The 20,764-nt window shown below is 41.9% G+C and overlaps 2 protein-coding genes across 4 annotated transcripts in view; both read right to left on the bottom strand.

Annotated features, from left to right (window-relative positions):
- The window catches only part of pde4ca (phosphodiesterase 4C, cAMP-specific a), a 48,482-nt gene extending 34,504 nt beyond the window's left edge, over positions 1-13,978 (bottom strand). The window contains exons 1-3 of one of the 3 annotated variants that reach the window (XM_034613145.1): positions 13,839-13,978; positions 12,230-12,437; positions 10,715-10,721 (exon numbers count right to left, since the gene is read on the bottom strand). In XM_034613145.1, coding sequence (XP_034469036.1) covers positions 10,715-10,721; positions 12,230-12,437; positions 13,839-13,880 — 257 coding nt within the window. In that variant the 5' untranslated portion in view covers positions 13,881-13,978. Of the gene's footprint in view, positions 1-348; positions 1,693-8,365; positions 8,682-10,714; positions 10,722-12,229; positions 12,438-13,838 lie in introns of those variants that run through there. The other 2 variants (XM_034613146.1, XM_034613150.1) reach the window with 2 other exon arrangements.
- Positions 13,979-15,641: 1,663 nt separating this feature from the next.
- On the bottom strand, positions 15,642-20,183 carry ifi30 (IFI30 lysosomal thiol reductase). The gene is given in 8 exon segments (XM_034613160.1): positions 15,642-15,881; positions 16,022-16,090; positions 17,442-17,591; positions 17,736-17,819; positions 18,088-18,162; positions 18,317-18,505; positions 19,923-20,009; positions 20,012-20,183. Coding segments are annotated over 8 exon segments (780 nt in total). The 5' UTR covers positions 20,072-20,183; the 3' UTR covers positions 15,642-15,815.
- Between the last annotated feature and the right edge of the window lie 581 nt (positions 20,184-20,764).

The raw sequence follows: 20,764 nt of genomic DNA, 5'->3' as shown, positions 1-20,764 counted from the left end.
TTAATCTGACAGAGAACTGCAAATATATAAATATTTATATTATATGTTATCTAAATGGTTCACTCCGACAGGGGCTCAAAATATCAAGACTGCATGACCCAACAAAACAAAAAAGCAACTAGTCAAAGAAAACACAGCAACACAACACAATACCACTGTAAACACAGAGACAGAGCAGCACTGTCAAATAATAACCATCAGCTGATCATGTTTCACGGTCTGTAAAAGACAAAAACGGGCAGAACTGCCCAGATACTGCAGACTTGCAAACTTCTGCCAACACATGTATTATGTTGCCTTCACTTTACATCAGCAACTGTATTCGCAGCCACACAACCTGATACGTACCCAATGCACGAGTGTCTGCGCGTGGAGAAGTTGCCTTGCATCTTCCTTGAGAAGCGAGAGTCTTTGTTCATCATCTTATAGGCTGTATATATTCTTTTTTTTTAAAGACGTGAGTTGAGTTCAGGGAAGCATCAAAATAAGAGCTTTGGGAGGCGAGAGATGCACAAAGTTAACTTCTGTGGCGCAATAAAAATCCCCATGCTGTCATAAATCGGAAAGGAAAACAGTCCGGATTCCTTTACGTTATCTATGGTCACAAGTTGTGGCACCGGGGCGAAAGTTCCCTTTGAGAGGACGGTGCAGGAAAAAAACAGGTCCAAGAGTGACAGGGGCCAAAACAGCAAAAGTCAATTCAGAGTCTCTGCAGCTGCAACTGGTAGGACCAAGTCTGAAAGTGAACCCAACAGTAAGTCAGGCCTGCTGGGTCCCCCCTTCTGTATTTATTAGATAACACTTATTAGCTAGAAGCAATTCACTTCCAGCTCAGTGCGGAATCAACAAATAAAAGTGCATCAAACTGGAAATTAGTTTTGCAGTGTAGATTTTGGTCCAGGCAACAAGGATATGTCCTTTTGTTTTTTGTGGGAGGGAAAAAAAGAGCCCAAAAGGTTTAGAGCACAGTGTGTGTGTGTGTGCGTGTGTGCGTGCGTGCGTGCGTGCGTGCGTGTGTGTGTGTGTGTGTGTGGACAGCCTAAAAAGGCAAAGAGTCTTGGCTGTTAGAGACCTATCACAGAGCGAGTTAGCATGTCTTCTCACTGACAGTGGAAGTATGGTGCCAGATCAAATCAAGGCAAATTGAGGATGGTGTCAGCTGTCAGTGCTCATCTGGGACTAGATCCTCTCTCATTCTCCTTTCAGTTCACCATCACAGACGTGCCAAGATAAGCAGCTCTCTTGTGCGTGAGTATGTGTGTGTGTTCTCTTTGTCCTCCTCTTGTACTCCTAAATAGGAAACTGCAAGCTTGAATTCTTCCAAATGCGCTGCAAACTTCCAAAAACTCCTCAACAATGGGCCCCAGATATTTCGCTGCATTCAAAAAAATAAATGAATAAATCAGGTCCAGTAACCTTGACACAGAGCTGTCCGTTTGAACACAGAGTCGCCTCTGTGATGCTGCACCACCAACACACACTGAGTTATTCTTAGTGGAGGGGAAAGGGGGAAAAAAAGTGAGCTGGAAAAGAGTGTTATAATCCCATCAGATGCTCCCCGGAGTGGGCCGTCCCATGTAGTCCCTCGTCAGCGGGCCATAACAGACTTGTGCTCTGTCTCTCTCTTCTCGTCTCTCCTGAGAGTGGTGGGACCAAGCTCAGGCTTAAAACAACAAACAACAACACTATCTCCCCTGAGAGTGAGGGAGAGAAAGAGATATTGTGGAGGGAGAGAGAGAGAGAGAAGGGGTGGGGTGAGAGAGAGGGTGAGAGAGGGAGAGAGAGAGAGAGAGAGAGAGAGAGAGAGAGAGAGAGAGAGAGAGAGAGAGCACAAAGACCGACGGTGATGAGAAAGTGGACTATTGGTGTTTGAGTGAGACTATTAAAGTATATATTTAAATAAAAAAACTTTTTAACACTGTGCTACATTAGAATATTACAAGTACAACGTTTTAAACAATACCCTTTATGCAATGATAGTGTGTACACTATCAGCCGGCCCCCACGCCAGAAGCAGCAATAGCATTCTGGTCAATCAATACTTCAATAATGTGTGTGTGTGTGTGTGTGTGTGTGTGTGTGTGTGTGTGTGTGTGTGTGTGTGTGTGTGTGTGTGTGTGTGTGTGAGTGTGTGTGAGTGTGTGAGTGTGTTTGGGTGTGCGTGAGTCTGTGTGTGTGCGTGAGTGTGTGTGTGTGTGTGTGTGTGTGTGTGTGTGTGCGTGAGTGTGTGTGTGTGTGTGTGTGTGTGTGTGTGTGTGTGTGTGTGTGTGTGTGTGTGTCTGTGTGTGTGTGTGTGTGTGTGTCTGTGTGTGATTGTAAGCCTTTGCAAAGGTGATTTAATTTCCCATATTTTATATTTAGTTCTCCTCCCGTGCTGTGCTCTAATCCATCGGATTCGCACAATATCCTCTGCAATGTTAAACAAATATTTGGGGTCACTAAACCCATGACTGTGAAAATACAGCAGAAAATAGGTGATCAGCAAAGAGATGAAAACCTCTCATTTTTAATAATGTCAGGGAGGAGCAAACAGGAAGTGTCTGTTACGACAGATGTGAGGTTATAACTGTCCAAAACAGGTATTAGGTTCAGTGACATGTGATCACTTGCTCCACTTTTAAACCTTTAGGCCAAAAGACACAAATTAGGTTGGAAAACCTCACGAGAGTTTTTAAAGTTACTTTGCATGATTTCACTTTTTAAAACTGTTATTTATCTACAATAGTTCGGTCTGACTCAGAGAAAAGGTCTAACATATAGATAAAGATATTAATATTTCTTAATAGCACCAACTCTCATTCAAAAGCTAAATTATTGTTATTATTATTAAAATATTTGCTTCCACAGGACCAAACTCCAGCTTAAGTACAGCGTCTCTTTCCTCCACTGTGACCCATCAGAGAAACTAAACCCATCCTCCTGACAGACTCTGCACACGCTTCACAACACAGCAGCCCCTACTGGAGAACAACAGCAAATGCAATGTTCATTTTTTGGAGAAAGTGTTGGCATCCTGAATAAATCTAAACATGAAACATATGCCTGAGTCGGACTGGGGACTTACAATCTGGTTTCTTCAGGCTCAGGATGACACTTTATAAAACCCCCAAATAATAAAAAAATGACACTGATTAAATCACCTATAACTTTCTAAAGCTAGTTAAAGACACTGAATTTACTTGGGCACATTGTCATTTTATAGATTATATCCGATTTATTATGCAATATCTAAACACTCACGAAACTAATCATTCTAATACAAATCTCTCGCAGCCTCTTATCTCATATGCAAATAATTGTAATTATATTACATAAATCCTTGTTTCAATACCTTTTTATCCATTGTATATCTGTTGCGAAAGAATTTGTGAACACAGTAAAACTATACATACAAAACTGTTTCAAGTCTGTGTGGGGGTCTTTGTGAATCAGTGCAAAATAGTGCTATAAGCACTAGGTGTACATAAATGCACGTCAATGTTGGCTATAGTGGGGAACATGGGATGGGAATCATGTGAGACCTGAGATATGTATAGCTCAGTTATGGAATCGGTAACTTGATATGGAAGAAAGCAGGATGACAAGACAAATATTTATCTGGGACCAACAAGTGTCTGGCTCCTGGTCTACAGATGTGTACATATTGTTCTGTAATATAAGGATTGCGATGACAAGTTTAATCTTTGTTTGTTTAGAGGAGCTGTTTCCACAAAGTGAAGGACAGTGGGCCAGCGATCTATCGATGAAACCAAAATGGCTTCAGGATAAAAACTGAATATGGTACAGAGAACTATATGTGGAGCTTCTCAGTCATCCAGGTCAGCTTCAGGAGCATAGTGTACATAGTGTACAACTGGATTTGCAAGCAACTCTTTAAGATACATACAACTTTGATGTCTATAATCTATGTTGTATATAAACTGTCCAAAAAGCAGAGCCGAGCTGAGATCAGGTATTTTCATTAATTCATAGAAAGAAAAGTGGATCTCTCTTATGTGCCGTCTAGATGATGTAGACAACAGGTTTCATTTTGCTTTCTACTGCCCATTTTATTGTGAACTGTGTAATGCTCTGTTTCATAGATGAATACAATATTTTGATGTTGTAAATATAAGATGTGATGTGCAAAGACTGAGATGGCTGTTATTGTATGAAACTGATAAATTAGCCAGTTAGCTGGAGAATGCCTGAAAGCGACTTACAATAAGTTGTGTAGTGTAGTAATCCCAAGAAGGGATGGGCCAAATGCAATGGCATGACAAATATATATCTATGAATGCATACTGTTATATAGTTTAACATATAGTATGTTGAATATATATATATATATAGAGAGAGAGAGACAGAGAGAGAGAGAGAGAGAGAGGAAATATATAGTTGTATGTGCTGTATATGTATTTCTTGTATGCTAATGTCTGTATTCCCCTTGGAAAAACACCACATTCCTGATCGACTGCAGATGAGGATGCACATAAAAGTGATGATTATTGTGCTTGTTTAAAGGGGACATAGCATGCAAATTCCACTTTGTTAGTGCTTCTACAGGTTAATGTGGGTATCTGGCATGTCTACCAACCCAAAAACTCTGGGGAAAAAACACTCGCGCGTTTTGTTATAGTTCCTCTAAGTCAGAAACGTCATGCTTGAGCGACTCGATTGCGCTTCCTGGGTTTTGTGTCGTAACAAGGAACTGGAAGTCTCCCTACATGGTCTTGGCCCACCCCACCCCCCGTCCCCCCACACTCGTTACTTCCGGGTTTACACCGGAGGCAGCGAGGCTGCGAGGCAGCGCAGCGCCGTTCCCAAGCACGCAGCCGGGCTGTTCACACGGGACGAGCATTTCTCCGCTGGTCAGCCCGCGATTCACTCACATGTGGCATTTGTCTGGATCGTTGGGACTGGGAGGCTGCAGCAGCTGCTCGGGCGCGACCGCTCGCTCTCCCGTGCGTGAGCTGGAATTTGTGTCAGCGCCACACAGCCAACAGTGTGGAGGACTTCCGCAGTGTTCAGCGCTACTGTAACCCCCGAGCCCCGACATTCAACGGGTACAACAACAAGCGGAGAAAGCAGAATCGCGGGCTGACCTTATATATACAGTCTATGGGGCTGACCAGCGGAGAAATGCTCGTCCCGTGTGAACAGCCAGGCGGCTGCGTGCTGGAGAACGGCGCTGCGCTGCCTCGCAGCGGTCTTCCACACTGCCAGCTGTGTGGAAGACTTCCGCAGTGTTCAGCTCTACTGTATGCCGGGTTACAGTAGTTACGCCGGGTTACAGTAGTTACGCCGGGGTACAGTAGTTACGCCGGGGTACACCGGACGCGGAAGCGCCGCAGCGAGGCAGCGCAGCGCCGTTCTCCAGCACGCAGCCGCCTGGCTGTTCACACGGGACGAGCATTTCTCCGCTGGTCAGCCCCATAGACTGTATATATAAGGTCAGCCCGCGATTCTGCTTTCTCCGCTTGTTGTTGTACCCGTTGAATGTCGGGGTTCGGGGGTAAATGATGGTCTTCATAGCCCCCCCCCCCCCACCCCTCTCTTTCTCTCTCTGTCTGTCTGCTTGTGTGCTTGTAGTGGATGGGCAGAGGGGGACATTTAATTATGTGATTGGGAAAATTAAAACTCCAGGACAACAAGGGGAATACAAAGTATGGGATGCATATTTGATAATTTATATCATATAAAATATGTAATTTATATCGTTTAAAATCATGGGGGGAGAGGGGGGAGGGGGGAGCTGGCTCATTAGCATTTAAAGGAACAGGCACTCAAAACAGGTCACTCTGTGGAGGGCTGTTTTATACAGGGTAAAAAGGGTGCTGTTTTATATGATCCTTGTGGTATTTTGACCAAAGTATGTTACAGACATTTCATTAAGACCCCAAGGAACCATATCAACTTGTGGTAAAATGGGCATGCTATGTCCCCTTTAAGTTCTGCCAATCCAGAAAATCTTCTTTAATTTATCAATGAAAGACATAACGGAAACAAAACTGGCCGTCACCCCAGACCTGGCTCACGAAAACAATTTTCACAAAATGTTCTTCATCAGAAAATCCACTTGACATGAAGAGTCTGTTGAGTGGAAAAAGAGGTTTAATCAACTCAGACACTAAGTGAAAATAACTTCGTGGCTACGTTCTATATTTGAACTTGCCTGCGACATTTATTTTCCGCCTGACCCCCAGTTTGTTTAATTCCTCATCCTTGCCAGCCATCCTGCAGTAACTCATCCCCGTCCATTTATCTCAGCACTGACATTATAGGACTCTGCACATACCCAGCAGAGGGAAACTTCCACTGGCGTGACCTCAGAGCCGAGCATCTGACTGAAATCCCCTTGAATGAATTCTCACTCCATGATATTTAGATTTTCAACAGACAGCCCTGAAATTAATGAAAGATCCTGGCTGCAGAGTTACACTAAAACCGAGAAAAGACACGTGTCCACCAATCTCACATCCAAGACCATTAAAAGCCTGGAGGAAAATTATACACCCCATTACATGTTTATAAAGGGTGATTGAACTTGTAAACACTTTAAGTTTTCAAGTAGGCCCTGGCTTATTTAGGAATTTTTAATACTCTTTTCTTGCCAATAAAAGTAAAGTTGGGTTTTACAGCTCTGGCTGGAGCTTCTTCCAGGCTTTTAATTTTATTTCACCGCAGTGCATGTGATCTGACATCACTTCAACAAGTTGGAAACACCTTGTAACAGCCCCGAGTTGCATGTGCCTGAATGTGTATACATGTTGAGAGGTGAAGGGTATACATTGACAAAAAGGTATGAAACATGTGTGCAGCGATCGATTTGACAGGATTTTATAATTGTCCACAACAGACACTTCATTTGAAGGAACCTACAGACGTATTAAAAAAGACAGAAATACATTGTGTGCTTGAAGCAAAAGAGAACACATACAGTATCTGACTGTTTCCATATCCATCCACACATAAGGCCCTATTTATTCTTCCTTTCAAGGAGTTGGAGTCATGCATAGTTAAATTGATCATACGACTCCTGCCTCGACATCGTTTACCATGTAAATGTTTAATTAGCATTGGAAATATGGGCAGAGCCTGATGCAATAACTCCTCATAAAACTAAAGCTATCAACAGGAACCCGAGTGGAGCTGGCAAGACAGCTGTGCTCTATACAAACAAGAGTTAAATGCACTAAGAAGTGTGACAAATTAAGAATAAATGGAAAAACCAGTTACACGCTCGAGGAGTGTGTGTCATTTTTGTGTGGTTATTTAAAATGTGTTTTTTTATCACTGGGTATTTGCTTGACAAGGAGGTGGAACAGCAAACGGCTAATCCATCAGCAGTGTCATTGAGCTGTGTGTTTGCTGACAAAAGGTGGGAAAACACTCGCACCTGAAGGAAATGAAGCAATAAAACCGACAGCACATATCCTCATCCATTTCTTTTTTGCATCTACTGTGAGTACTTTGTTGATCAGTTATATAAATAATAGAAAATCAAGCACAATACCACGTACAAATCCTGCATCTGTTGTGTAATATCTTCAATATCACCTATTCCATTTGCAGAGGATAAAAGAGCGAGTATAAAATACTCAAAATGAATAGGATTTAATTTTGCTGAATTTGCCTGAAGCGGAGTGATTTTATTCTCGGTAGAGGACAGTGGGTTTAACTGAAATGCAGCAGTACATGAACATCTTGTGGTCAGGATCAATTTCATAACATAAGCTTAAGGGCAAACACTTATCCAGTGTGAAAGGTTGCTGCCTGCCTGCCTGCCTGCACAAAAAGAAACCAAAAATACACACAACATCTAGAGCTGAGGGACTATTGGCCATGAAACAAGGAGCCATCGCCTACTTCAACAGCACAAACAGATCGACTGAGACATTAACCAGAGCTTTTAAAAAGGTATAATTGAAGAGTAAGTGACAGCGACTGTAAAAAAGAAGAAGAAAATCTCAGTTCTTAGTCTCAGGTCAAAATATAAATATGTCAAAAGTCTTGCACTTGATGTGTTAGGGCCATAAAATGAATACTCTGTGTTAACACAAAACTCAAAAAATCTAACTTAAAAGTTCCAACAGTACTGTATATATTGAGCATCCTCCACATATTTTAAATTGGAGCATCGTAACAAACATGCTTAAAGTTAAAATATTGGGATATGAATTTAAGTTGGTATATTGATGTGGTTATCTGCCTTGTCCACTACCACTTAATAGCTGCGACTATAATATTCACTCAAGCAGTCCAGTGCAGGTGCAGAAGCGAGTGAGTAGTGTTAAATATGCGAAAGGGTCAAGCTAAATGTGTTTTATTCGGTGGAACAGATCTGTCATCTGGGTCATCATCACCTCAGCGTTATTGACTCTACCTGGGCGTGTGGGCGAGGGTGAAGCGGCGCCTCTGGAGATGGATGCTGCGGTTCATTAGCAGCCTCCTGAAGAGAACCGGGGAGTTTCGGGGAGACCCACGTGGGGAATCCTTGGGCGAGGTCTTCGGGGATCCTCCCGGTGAGCCTGCTTTGGACCTGGGCATGAGCTGAATGATTGGAAGCCTGGTCATCCTTTTTTCCTGCGTCCTCTCCTCAACCTCAGAATGCTCTTCCTCAGAGCTCTCAGAGCGCAGGTCATTCATGGTGAGCAGAGGACTGTCAGGGGCCAGATGGTAAGATCCTTTGCTCGCACTGTCTTGGGGAATTTTGGTCCAAGGAACACTGTAGTGTGTGTTTCTCAAAAAACCTTTACATGAGGTTTTTGTTACATGGCATAAGGCTGTGACCGTCTTGATTTTCCAAAAAATCCTGGTGAAGCTCTGGCCCAGTCCTCAGTTCCTCACATTTTAACAAAACCTGTGCCGGCTCATGTCCACTCTCAAAGAAACTGCTTTAAAAGTCCAAAAAGAGAAACAGCCCCTCTCCAAAAAGTCTATGAAAACTCCTCTCTATCAGGCATCTCTTTAAATATTTATTTGAAACCCTTTCCTCGTCTCTTCCTCGAGACCACGCTAACAGTCAGACTGGGCAATATAGACAAACATTAGTGTTGATGTACTCTCCCTGCCTCCCTCCCTCTCCCCGGCTCTGTTTACATTAGTGCTAGGCCTTCCCTCTCTACAACTAAATATGGACGTCTGATTTACAGGGAGGAGAATCATGACGGGTCACCTCCTCTCCAATACTCTGCCTCCCCCTTTCCTTCACTCCCAATCTGACGGAGCATATTCTTCATCAACTTCAAACTTTGCTCCATAATTACTTCCTCTCTGAGTTCCTCCAGTTTATAAACATTAAGCCGTCGCCTGACCTGGCCCTCCAGCTCGCCTCTCTTACTTTCACTCCTACTGACTTTGCATACTCAGGCTTCTCCTCTGGTCCCTGAGGTGCTATTTGTTGTTAAGTTGCCTATTTCCTGAGAGACAGCTTCTTTGGCTTTCACATGCTCCGAGTTTACCAGGAAGAGTCACATGAAGGGCCTCTGACTATTAAAAGCAGAGGTAGATAAAAGCTATAGAGAGCATGGGTGCTGTCACGATGGCGCTCTTTATCTATGACCGGAGGCAACATCATCTTCGGCCCCACCCAATCGCTTTGTTTATCGCTAAAGAGTGAGAAAAGGTCCTCCTGTGATTAAGGACTCACAGCTAAACACTGGTACCGTCTAGAGAAACTGAAATAACCTAGGGAGCTGGAGCATCTGACACAGGACTGAACCTATGACCAGCAGCTGGTAGGAAGAACAGGGAAGAAAGATTCTTTTTATGGACATACACTCCGAGCTGCTGTATGTATTCTGGAGCGACAGCACTGTACGAGCAGAAATGTGCTCTCATCCAAATGTGACATTGTGGATGTAAACTAGTCATATTAAGGTCGATGCATGTCAACATTGTTTATATCAGCCATCATCAGTGTATAACACCGGATGTGACTCTTGGTCCATCCTCCCCAAGTGATAACTTCACTGACACCAGATTCACAGAACGACAGTATCATCATATTTTCACTGGAGTACTATTAACAGTCATTGACAAACAGGTTGTTCTAAGTGTCCCTGCTGAGATTATAGCAAACCAGATAGGGCAGAATTTAAAGTGTTTTTAATTTAGTTGGGAAAAGTGATCAAAGTTATTTAAAAACTGTACATATCAATATTTTTGAAATGATAATGAGAAAGGGTTGAGCGTAGTGAACCAAAGACTGTATATAAAGACAACACGTCTCCACTTCCTATCCAGAAATGAAGCCAAAATATCCAGTATGCAAATGCTGCCATGTTGCGGAGTCGGAGTCTGCTCAGTAGTGACCGTGGTGTGGAGCTGTGGATGGTGATGTCACATCAATACACGTTACTGACAAGTCGTGAATCGCAGCTGTCAATCAGCTGCCAATCATACCCGCTTTTACAGAATCAACCAATTAGAATCAAAGTTAACGGAAAAATTAACACTTGAACATACATCAATGCAACGAGAACTACCAAAAATCATCTTTAAGAAAAATGTATTTGATGTGTACTACATCTTTTTAGTTTGGTCCATGACCCATCCGCTAACATGCAAGAGGCAGGATTTATGACCTATACTGCAGCCAGCCACCAGGTGGCAATTGAGCTGCTTTTGCCTTGACTTTTGAAGAGCTGTCATATTGTCCATCTTCACACAATCTATGCTACAGACAGTGATGTAGTCTGTATAGACAGCGTTTTTATAGATTGATGAAAACAAGGTTGAAAATGAGTCCTCTCTAGCCTCAGGCAGCGTGATATAACGATATAAAATGCTTGAGAATAGAAAATCCTCCATCTTTTCATATTAGTCTATACTATAGAGTCTATACTATAGTCTGTTGTCAACTTTCAGAAAAAAGTTCTACATTTCATCATATGACTATTTTATAGGTATTTCGTGCCAGTTTAATATTACCTGACTAATATATGATGAGAAAAAGGTTGTGATATGTTAATGAAATAATTCAGTTATATTTTTATTAGATTTCTCCAACATGGGTGGCATTGTCACGTTTAAACAACTTATGCTACTACATAAACAATTTCCCTGGCACAGCATCAAAACTGCACTATCAACTTGTAAACAGACAAGCACATGGCCCTCTTCCCAGACGAGGAGCACAATGAAAGGCTTTTAGGTCCATCAACACTACAGGAGTCGTGGCTGTGAGAGTGCTGCTTTATACCTGCTGGTGAATAAACATTTAGGGAATAAATAGAGACTAATCATACAGTTTACTGTGTCTAAATAAAAGTATGTGTCTTGGTAAACTGAATGTAAGTGACCTGTATACTGTTACAGCAGTGTAGGTTAGATCTTTGGAAATTCCATCATACAGACTAATATTGGTGAATAGGGCTATGACCAGCATCTCTTTATTCTGCAATGATAGGGTAGTATATGTGGTGCTTCCATTATTCAAACAGGTTTGTTGGCTGTAACAGTCTGTTGCAACTGTTTCCAAACAAAGTACATCTGATCACCTCTGACATGCAAAACAGCTACCTACGTATTCAACCAGGTCTGTTTGCATTCCCTCTACTTGTGGAAAAGGTGCAGTAGACACATACACAAATACACAAACAAACACACACACACACACACACACACACACACACAATCATAAGAGCCCTGTTTGTCTGATCTTTTATAGTGATAATTGTTTAGCAGTGTGACAGAGGGGAGAGCAATGCCCTGAGCGGGACACTGTCAATTCTTATGCTCAAGAGGAAATTCTTATTTTTTTTCCTATGCAAATTAAGCATTTAAGCTTATTTTTTTTTACAGGAAACAGAATTGGAAGCAGGTGCTGCAAGGTTATCGTAAATCAGTGCTAGCTCACGAGAAACACACTGTGAGGTCCCAGGAGATAGATCGATTGATCATATATTGTTCGTAAATACGTTTAATCATCAACCTTGAAAGTGTGCCCAGCTGTTTGGGAACTAGAAAAAAAACCAACGCATTTTCACAAAAATGTTTAAAAGGAAAAAACGTTGGGTATAGCTTTTGGTTTAAAAGTGTTAATAATCATTTTTAACATAACATTCAAACATACAGTTAATACATCACGTAATTCCTTTGTGACGTTGTTGAGCCTCAGGAGATAAATAATGTGAATTTAGTAATTCTGAAGTTTTGGTGAGAATGATGAACAAGTGAATCTCAGAAAACCTCCAGTGTATCTGCAGGAGGACACTGACTTACTAGGTTGGTGAGATGCAGCTGGTCAGAGTCCCCAGGCTCCTGGAGGGTTTGATCTTGCAGGCCAAGGGGCGGGACTGGGGGCCATCCTCAGGTCTGTCCAGTGCGGGGGTTCTGGAGGAAAGCCTGGGCAGCTGCAGAGTGCCCGAGAAGAGCCTCCTCACAGCACATCTGGCATCAGGCTCCTGAGCAGCCTCAGTGCAGGAGGTCTGCTCCGAAGAATCCCACAGTCTCTGGGTGGCAGAACAAATACGAAGGCCAGGATGAGACAGAGTGAGATGTGAATAAAAGGAAAGACAAGTCATTACATTAGATTATTAGATTGATGCCTCTAAATGTGAAACTGGGTAATTAGGGCTGTGAATTGGGACTCCATGAAGAGATGGGACATTTAGATGCTCCACAGACAGCAAGTGACGGACTCCGTCTTAGATGGAAAAGCTGGTTGAGCTTTTTCACTGGTACACCAGGGATGTGCCATTGTGATTTGCCCTTCAGGGCCATTGTAAAGCAGTAAATCAAGAGTCAGCACAGTGTCTTTTTCATTGCAACGAGGATGAAATGCAGACATGCTTGAACCTCAAGCCCCTCAGTGGTGTTAATGACATTAGCTGGTGTGTGTTACACATTAGGGATGACGAAATGAAAACGCTGAACCTGGTTCCAAACAAACCTAATGAGCAGCTAAGAAATAACATTAGAAAAAGCCAAAGAACTACTGGTGCATGTTTGTCTTGGACTTTGTCGACATTTTCACTATTTATAAAGATAAACGTGAACACAATCAGTAAACTTTAATAGGTGAAGTTTGGCCTTTGCTGAACTTCTTGAAGAGATAGTATTAAAAAAAAGTTGAAATTTAAAGGTAAATCGCAGACAGGGCTGTAATTGTGACGAGCCCTCACAAAAGCCCACCCAGGCATTATTTTTGAAAATGTTTATCTGATTTCAGACCCACACCCCCCCACACACACACACACACACACACCCACACGCACACCTTGGACACGAGAAACAGTTCTCACAGTGAGACGGTGTTTGTGATTTAGCTCTTAGGGCATCTCTCTTTCAGCGTCAGCAGCATTGAGGGGGGGGGGGGGGGGGGGGGGGGGGGTAGATAACAGTCTTTGTTTCCTGTTCCATCCCGTGACCCTATATCTCCATCTGCTTGGGATGTTCCACCTTTCCATAAACAATTGTCAACACACTCTCCAGTTTTATTGTTGCCCATTTATGAGCAAGGTGACCAGGACACAGAGAGCACTGTTGGATTTCTGTAGCACAAACTTCCCTCAGGACAAAACACAGACTTTCTCTTGTCATAAATCAATTTCTTCTTCTCAGTCACAAAACAGACAAACCATGACTGAGAAATGATGTTTGTAAATTTAAATTGGTATTTCAATATCTGCCAAAAACGCATTTGTTTAGTCAAATAAACATAACTTTTGTTGCAATTGATCTGAATTTGCTAGATTAGATAAGGCTTATTTTAAAAACACAAGGCTCCATTAATCTTCTCTTCAACTGTGTAGTCAGGCTCACTATGAATCCAAAGCCATAAACTGAATTTTGATTTAATGATTTTTCTTCTTCTTTGGTATTTTTTTAAAAGGACCATAAATGACGCTTACCTCGGTGAAGTTGAAAATTTTCGATGAGTTATTTCTCCTCATGCTGTCGGCTACTACAGTAACTCAGGGGAACAAGACAACTGGGAAGGAAACACCGCAAAGGACGACACAGGAACAACATTTAACATCAGCTTTGAAGTCGTCTCTGGCACCAATAGTTCTGTGACCCGTCACTCAGCAAAGGACTATTTCCCCGCCTCTTGAGAAAGAAGACACTAACAATAGCTAACAATACACCAATGATCAGCAGCTAACTTTTCTCTTGTCAGTCAAACTTCAACTGTGGCCCTTTTCTTAACTGTGAGCTAATTAGACCAAAATACAATGAATATTTTTGAATCTTTAGTCTGGTGAGTGTTAACGACTGAGCAGATTTTAGCTGAGACTGAGACTGAGGTAGTGGAGCTGCCCGCATGACAGACCAATTATTCACGTGTGTCTATCTGACTGTGGAATCAGACGACCGAGGGCAACCAGACCTGTTTCAGGACCCAGACAGACGCAGACTTTGATCAAAGCCGCTGCCTACAGCCTTAACATTAAACGTAGGTTTTCAAACTTCGGAAGGATTTACTATTTCTAATAGGATGTGAGTGTGTGTTAAACATTCAGTAGGATTCTAAGGAGATGAACTTTAATGAACTTCTCCTTCTGCTGCAACCCCGCATGAAGCTGAGTTTAAAGACCAAACACTAAACAAAGTTTGACGTCAGTTGTGACTCACGAATCCCTCAAACTTCTCTTTATTTAACCTTTAGTTATGAGCTCTGTTTTGCTCTGTTATGTATTTGCACTTGAAAACTGTTGTTTTTCCAGAGGACAGACAGAATATAGTGCATTCAGAGTTATGGAATCTGATGAAGTTAAAATAATGATTTCAAGACTGTAGTATGACACAGACAACAGTTCTTTCCATATAACCTCCATATACATGTAACTCGCTGTTTGTTTCTCTCTTAACACTTCCGGTAAAAGGGGACTGACGGTGAGATATGGCGCCATCTAAGGGACAGCAGGAACACTGAACATTAAATCAGTCCAATCATCTGTACACAGTCCCTGGTTGATGCAGTTGAGAGGTAAAAGAAAAAGTCCTTTCCTGACCATTCATTCCATTTCATTGATGTAAATGCTAATGAGGAAAGTTCTGAAGGAGAATTCAAAAGGACGTATTTCATAGCAGCGCATTGCAAAGAGAATCCGACTGCACTTACACTAGACTATGTAATTATCTCCTCCTCCTCACACATAAATCCCTCTGTGCCCCTCCAGTGCCTTCCCTCCACCCTTTACTCATGGTCGTCAGATTCGGATCTGCTTCCTGTTCCTCGTACCAACCTGAGAACCTATGGTGACAGGACATTCAGGGTGGCAGCCCCCACCTTGTGGAACTCTCTCCAGCAGAGATCCAAAAAGCCACACCTCTGGACAATTTTAAATGTTTCTAACTTTGTAAAGCTTCATTGGGGTACCTTGAAAGGCACTATATAAATCTTAATAATAATACAAATTATTATGATTATTATTATCATCATCATTATTAGATATTGCTGCCACAAAGAATTGTGGGATGGCAATATCTCACTTCCTTTCCTAAAATGTGTGCGATGCTAAAAGATGTAAGAAGGGAAGCACTGAAGTACCTTTGCATTTAAAATATTTAACCAGCCCTCGTCGTGGCTGCCACTTGGATACATTTCACCCACTTAAGAATCTTACTGAGCAAAAGATACTTTATTAACACATTGTCCAAATGCTAAAAAAAGCAATTTATGGTTTCATGGTTTTAGAAAACATTTTGAAAAAGTAACTTGTATTCATATTGTGTGAATCATAAAGTCAGGTGATCAATTCTTCCCTTTATACAAACACTGTAAAATCACAGATTAAAAAAATAGACTCGATGACATCCCTCAGTGTTGCTTATTTGGAGGCCACACCTGGAACAGAGCGAGCACAAAGGCGGGTGCTGCTCCTTCACTCTTTGTGGCAGTAGCTCTTGTAGAGTCTCTGGTCCCCTCCACACACCGCAGGCTTGGGGCCCTGCAAAAGAAATTAAGAGAGTGTTCTAGAGGTCAACGATAAAGTCCATGCAAATGAAAAAATAAGTGAAAATGTTAATAAAGGGCAGAAGGCCAAACACAAAGAGCCAATGCATAAGATGTGATTGACATTAATTGTACCTTGTACATGCTGCAGACCAGAGTGAAGAGAGAGTTCATGGCTTTGTCCTGGAGGTCCTCTGTGTGCTCCTGAAAATTAATACAAATTAAGGTTTTTATTGGATTAACTAAAACAGAGATGCAATGTCAGCAACACAGTGGGAAATGTTATAATAAATGCCACATAGCAGTATGTCATATTTCTTTTAAAGATCGCAATATCACTTACTGTACTACATTTCAAAAATTAAACAAGATTAAGTCAAACCCTTGAATATGACCGGATCGTGGATGGTCAATGTGTGAAATTAAGGACGTAGGTGAAAACTGTGGAAGTGCAAAATGTGAATTAACATTTTGTCTCATGCATGCCAGTTACAGCTCGGACATCACACAGACTTTGTACTACGGAGGTGGCACGACAAAGACACTTTATTGTCCAGTTCAACAGATTCAGACATTCACACTTACAGCTCCTTGAGGTGTGTAGAAAGGTTCAGAGCTGTAGTGCATGTTTGAAAGCAGCTTTTCTGAAAACTGCGGCTCTGCCTCTTTGACACTCTTAGACTCAGAGAGCGGTGTGCATCGCAGGGCAATACTGTCTTCAATGGAATGTAGCTACGGTTTGCCCCAAAAAACTTGCATATTTATTATGGTACGACAGGCACGCTGAAAAAAATACAAAGTGCGAAGGCAAAGAGCCACAGTGGTTGCAGTAAAAGTTTACCTACAGGGTCATGTGAGTGCAAAAGGATTGTTGCTTAACACCACAAAACAAAACTGAAGATTTATCATTAACTCTGTAAAGATGTGAAGTTTGACTCAGCTTTTTAACGCTACCATTCAAATCAGAGCTGTTGTCACTGAGTGTCTTATTCAGACTAATGTCTTCATCTGGTTAACATCAGAATATTGGTGTCCATGTAATCTTGTAAATGTAAATGTTCTATTTATTTTTTAAAGAAATTTATATCCTCTAAAATTCCCCTCCTTTGTTTCTGTTCAGGCTTGCTTTGATAAAGTAAACTGCCTTAAATCTTTAGTTCTCCACACAGTGACTAGCTTTGGTGCCTAGTGAGTGATGAAGACCGAATTTGTTTTTCCCCCCTCCTCTTTTCTTACGTAGTAGCTTTTGAGTGAACTCCAGTTTCAAGTCACTGTGTGTTTGGCCCCAGGTTGCTTGGCAGAGATACAGTGGCATCTGTTGTACTGAGCTGTGAATCGCATCAAGCTGCAGCTTCTCACGCATCAGTCACAGCGCTCTCACTGACTCAAAGATTGGAGCTCTGGGCCAAAGGTCTAAATGATCACAACATTACATTATATCATCACTTTAAATGTTAAGTTACTTATTTACAAAGCAAGCATCAGCAGCATTTTTTTTTGCAACTTCCTGGACATGGTTTTACTGCAGGATTTATTAATTACAGCGGAGTCTTACCCCGTTGATGGTAATCCAGGGCACATATTTGTGTGGAGGGTTCAGAGCTTTGGTCATCATGGCATTCTGATGCATAAGCTGGTTTCCCACGTCTCCTTTCACACAGCTCATGACATCGTCCCAGCTCAAGTCAGGGTCGTGGATTCCACACTACAGATATCAACAGAAGAAAATCGACACACAGCAGTGAAATAATATGTGTGTTGGGGGGGTAGCCAGTTGCTGAAAAGATGGACCAGAGAACAAGGTACGCAAACAGACAACAGCCAAATGAGGCAACACACACATCCTTACGCTTTGGGCTGACTTGATGACATCAGATGAGGATTCCATACAGAAGATGATACGGGAAGCATTGGTCTTGTTCATTAAACAGGCCTGAAAGGAGTGGGGCAGAAACACACACACATGACTTACAATCATGTAATTGCAGTAGTGTGTATATAACTAGTATAAAAAAGGTAATAAGGCAATTTGAGGACACTGATTCTCTGACCACTTACAATGTTATCACCTCACCCAGATTTACAAAAATCCACACTGATAATCTGAACACTGAAACTAAGGCAGATAACATGGTTCCAATTTGTACAGTATTACTCGGCAGGGCAGTTCTCTCACTGTGTGTTAAGGAAAGTAACTTTACCTCAATCATGTTACCCAGACACTCCTGTTCTCCGTGCTGGCACTCGAAAGTATACTTCTGTCCATCAGGTTTCTCCTGTGGTCGGGGATAAGGTAAATGCAGAACGTTCAAAAGGTTAGAAACAAACAAACAGCTTCTTTTTTAGTAAGATAAACGTCACATATCTTTTTGACAACACCATAGAATTACAATCCAACCGTAACACCAATATCCTGGGTTCACTGCTTACCACAGCGTTTCCGTAGGGAACCAGAGTAAGGGTCATGATGTCCGACAGCAAGACCCAGGTAGGTAAGAGAGTATTCACGAGAAACATTCTGCAGCCGGGACATAGACTCTCATAGTACAGCCCCACCACGACTGGATCTGTTGTCTGGCGGGACCTGGTGAAGTTAGACTCAAGGCAGTGCTTCAAAACCTGCGCAAGAGGGAGAAAGTGGAAAGATCAATTTAGTTAGATCATGTTCTCAGTTTTTTAATGAAGGATGTGTGTGTGTGTGTGTGTGTGTGTGTGTGTGTGCGTGTGCGTGTTGTTTTGACTTGAGGTGGCGTTCACAGTCAGGAACAGTTGCTCAGATTATTGCGAGACAGAGCGGATTCCCATAAACACTTGTTATAAACATGGGACGTGGGTCAAGAAAGAACCAATTATTGTTATATTGACATGGTTCTGGAAAAAGGGGCGATCCAGGATTCTTTTTTTTTTTTTAATCACTTTCTTTGGATCTTTCTATGGATCTTGATCAAATAGACATATTTACAGGACTGATCATCTGAGTATGTGCAATTTTGTGCAGCTATGTTGAATGTAAGGTGGAGTGCTCTAGTGAGTGCCATTCCAGTTACCTCCACCAAAAGGAAGTTTTCACTCCCGTCCATTTGTTTGTTAGTTGGTTTGTTTGCATGGAGGATAACACAAAAATAACTGGAAGGATTTCCATGAACCGTGGAGGACGGATGCTGTATGGTTCACGAAAGAACCAATTTAGCTTTGGGGGTGGATCTTTATCACAGATTTCCCCGGATATAATTCATGGATCTTGCTAAAAAAAAATCTGGGCATTTTTAGGGAATTGATATGTATGAGTGTGTCCAATTATGGGGTGGCTTGACTCTTGGGCCTTGGGGATGGTGTGCACTCTACTGGGTGTTTACATGTCCGTTTACATCAGTGCCACCATAAAATCAACGATTCAAAATAAACAAAGCAGATGACCCAGATGTTGACAGTGGGTTTCAGGTACTGTGATGTCCATTTAACTAAACATGGCACTATACTACTTATGTGTGCTATCTGTGCAATGAGAGGTTGGGAGAGGATAGATACTGTTTGACTTCCTCTTTCACCGAGTGTACTGACTTCCCATTGTAACAAACTAGTTTATCCATCTCCTCAAAGAGTGCAAGCTGGCAGATATATGGTGGCCGAAAGAGCTCAACCCACTGAAAGCTAAAAAAAAAAAGACGTGCGAGCTCTCTCGGCCACCGTACAAATTGTACGTCCACACACAATTTTGTGTGTCGGTCTCCTGTGAAAAACCAACACTGCGTGGGCACAACGCTGAATGTCATATTCACAAAGTTTCACTGCGTCATTTTCTGTAACTAGACAGCGGGTACTTACGATATGCTCGAATAGAAGCGGTGAAATGACGTATGTGAAGTTTCACAAGTGAGCTAACTAGCTAAATTAACGCGTTGCCATGGTTTCCAGCACTCAAACGGGGGTTGAACAGTTGACCGGAACTACACGGTATGTGACATGTCCTGTACGTTAAAGTAGTCCGGTGGGGTTATAACGTCATAAACCAGTACAATGTAACTGGATAACTTACCCCGCACTGGACAGCTGAGTCCAGAGAGGAGCACCACTGGGACGGAGGAGAGGAGCAGGAGGAGGAGGAGGAGGAGGAGCGCAGCCTCCACTGTTTAACCACACAGTCAGAACCAGCAGCAGCAGCACAGGAGCCTTCATCGTCTTCATCCTCTTCAGTTGTACACAAGTACACAAAGTCAGCGACAACACAACACGGACCCACAAACAGCAAACTACACTACCCAGCGACTTTAAATACTGCCCTGCCGCTTCCTCGTACAGCGACTCTCCTTTGTGATTGGTTCTCAGTCACATGATCAAGGCAGCGTCACTTGTTACCGGCAGAGATGTGTGTGGAGCCTGCTGCTTTGTGACAAACAAGTTTCTACACAGGAACTTTATTTACTTTACACTTTTTATATGGAAGCACGATCGCTGATTAAAAAAGCTCTGTTTATTTGAATTAACTAGATTATTGTCTGTCTTCGTGAGAAAAATAAATCTTTGAAAAACAATCTGCTGATTCTCTGAATTAATGATTCTTTTCTCTTTTAATGAGAAAACTATCTGCCATTTTCCTGAATTGATCATTTTTTTGGTGATTCCACGTTCCATGTTTTTCTCAGTTAATGAAATTATTCTGTTTTCATAAGAAAAAAATTCTGACCCGTTTTTTCTATTATATTTAATCAATTCTCAGTTTTTCTAAATAAGCGATATTATATTCATTTTTTATGAGAGAAAAACTATTCTGATAAAACAATTCTGCTGAATTAATGAGATTACAGTCTGTTGTTGTGAGGGAAAATATTTGCTCAGTTTTTTAATTAAGAAGATCATTTTCTGTTTTCATGAGAAAAG

Source organism: Hippoglossus hippoglossus, chromosome 17 (genome assembly GCF_009819705.1).
Source record: "Hippoglossus hippoglossus isolate fHipHip1 chromosome 17, fHipHip1.pri, whole genome shotgun sequence".
NCBI classification, from domain to species: domain Eukaryota; kingdom Metazoa; phylum Chordata; class Actinopteri; order Pleuronectiformes; family Pleuronectidae; genus Hippoglossus; species Hippoglossus hippoglossus.
Note: the sequence above shows the minus strand (reverse complement) of the source record. Positions and strands in the feature narration are given on the sequence as shown.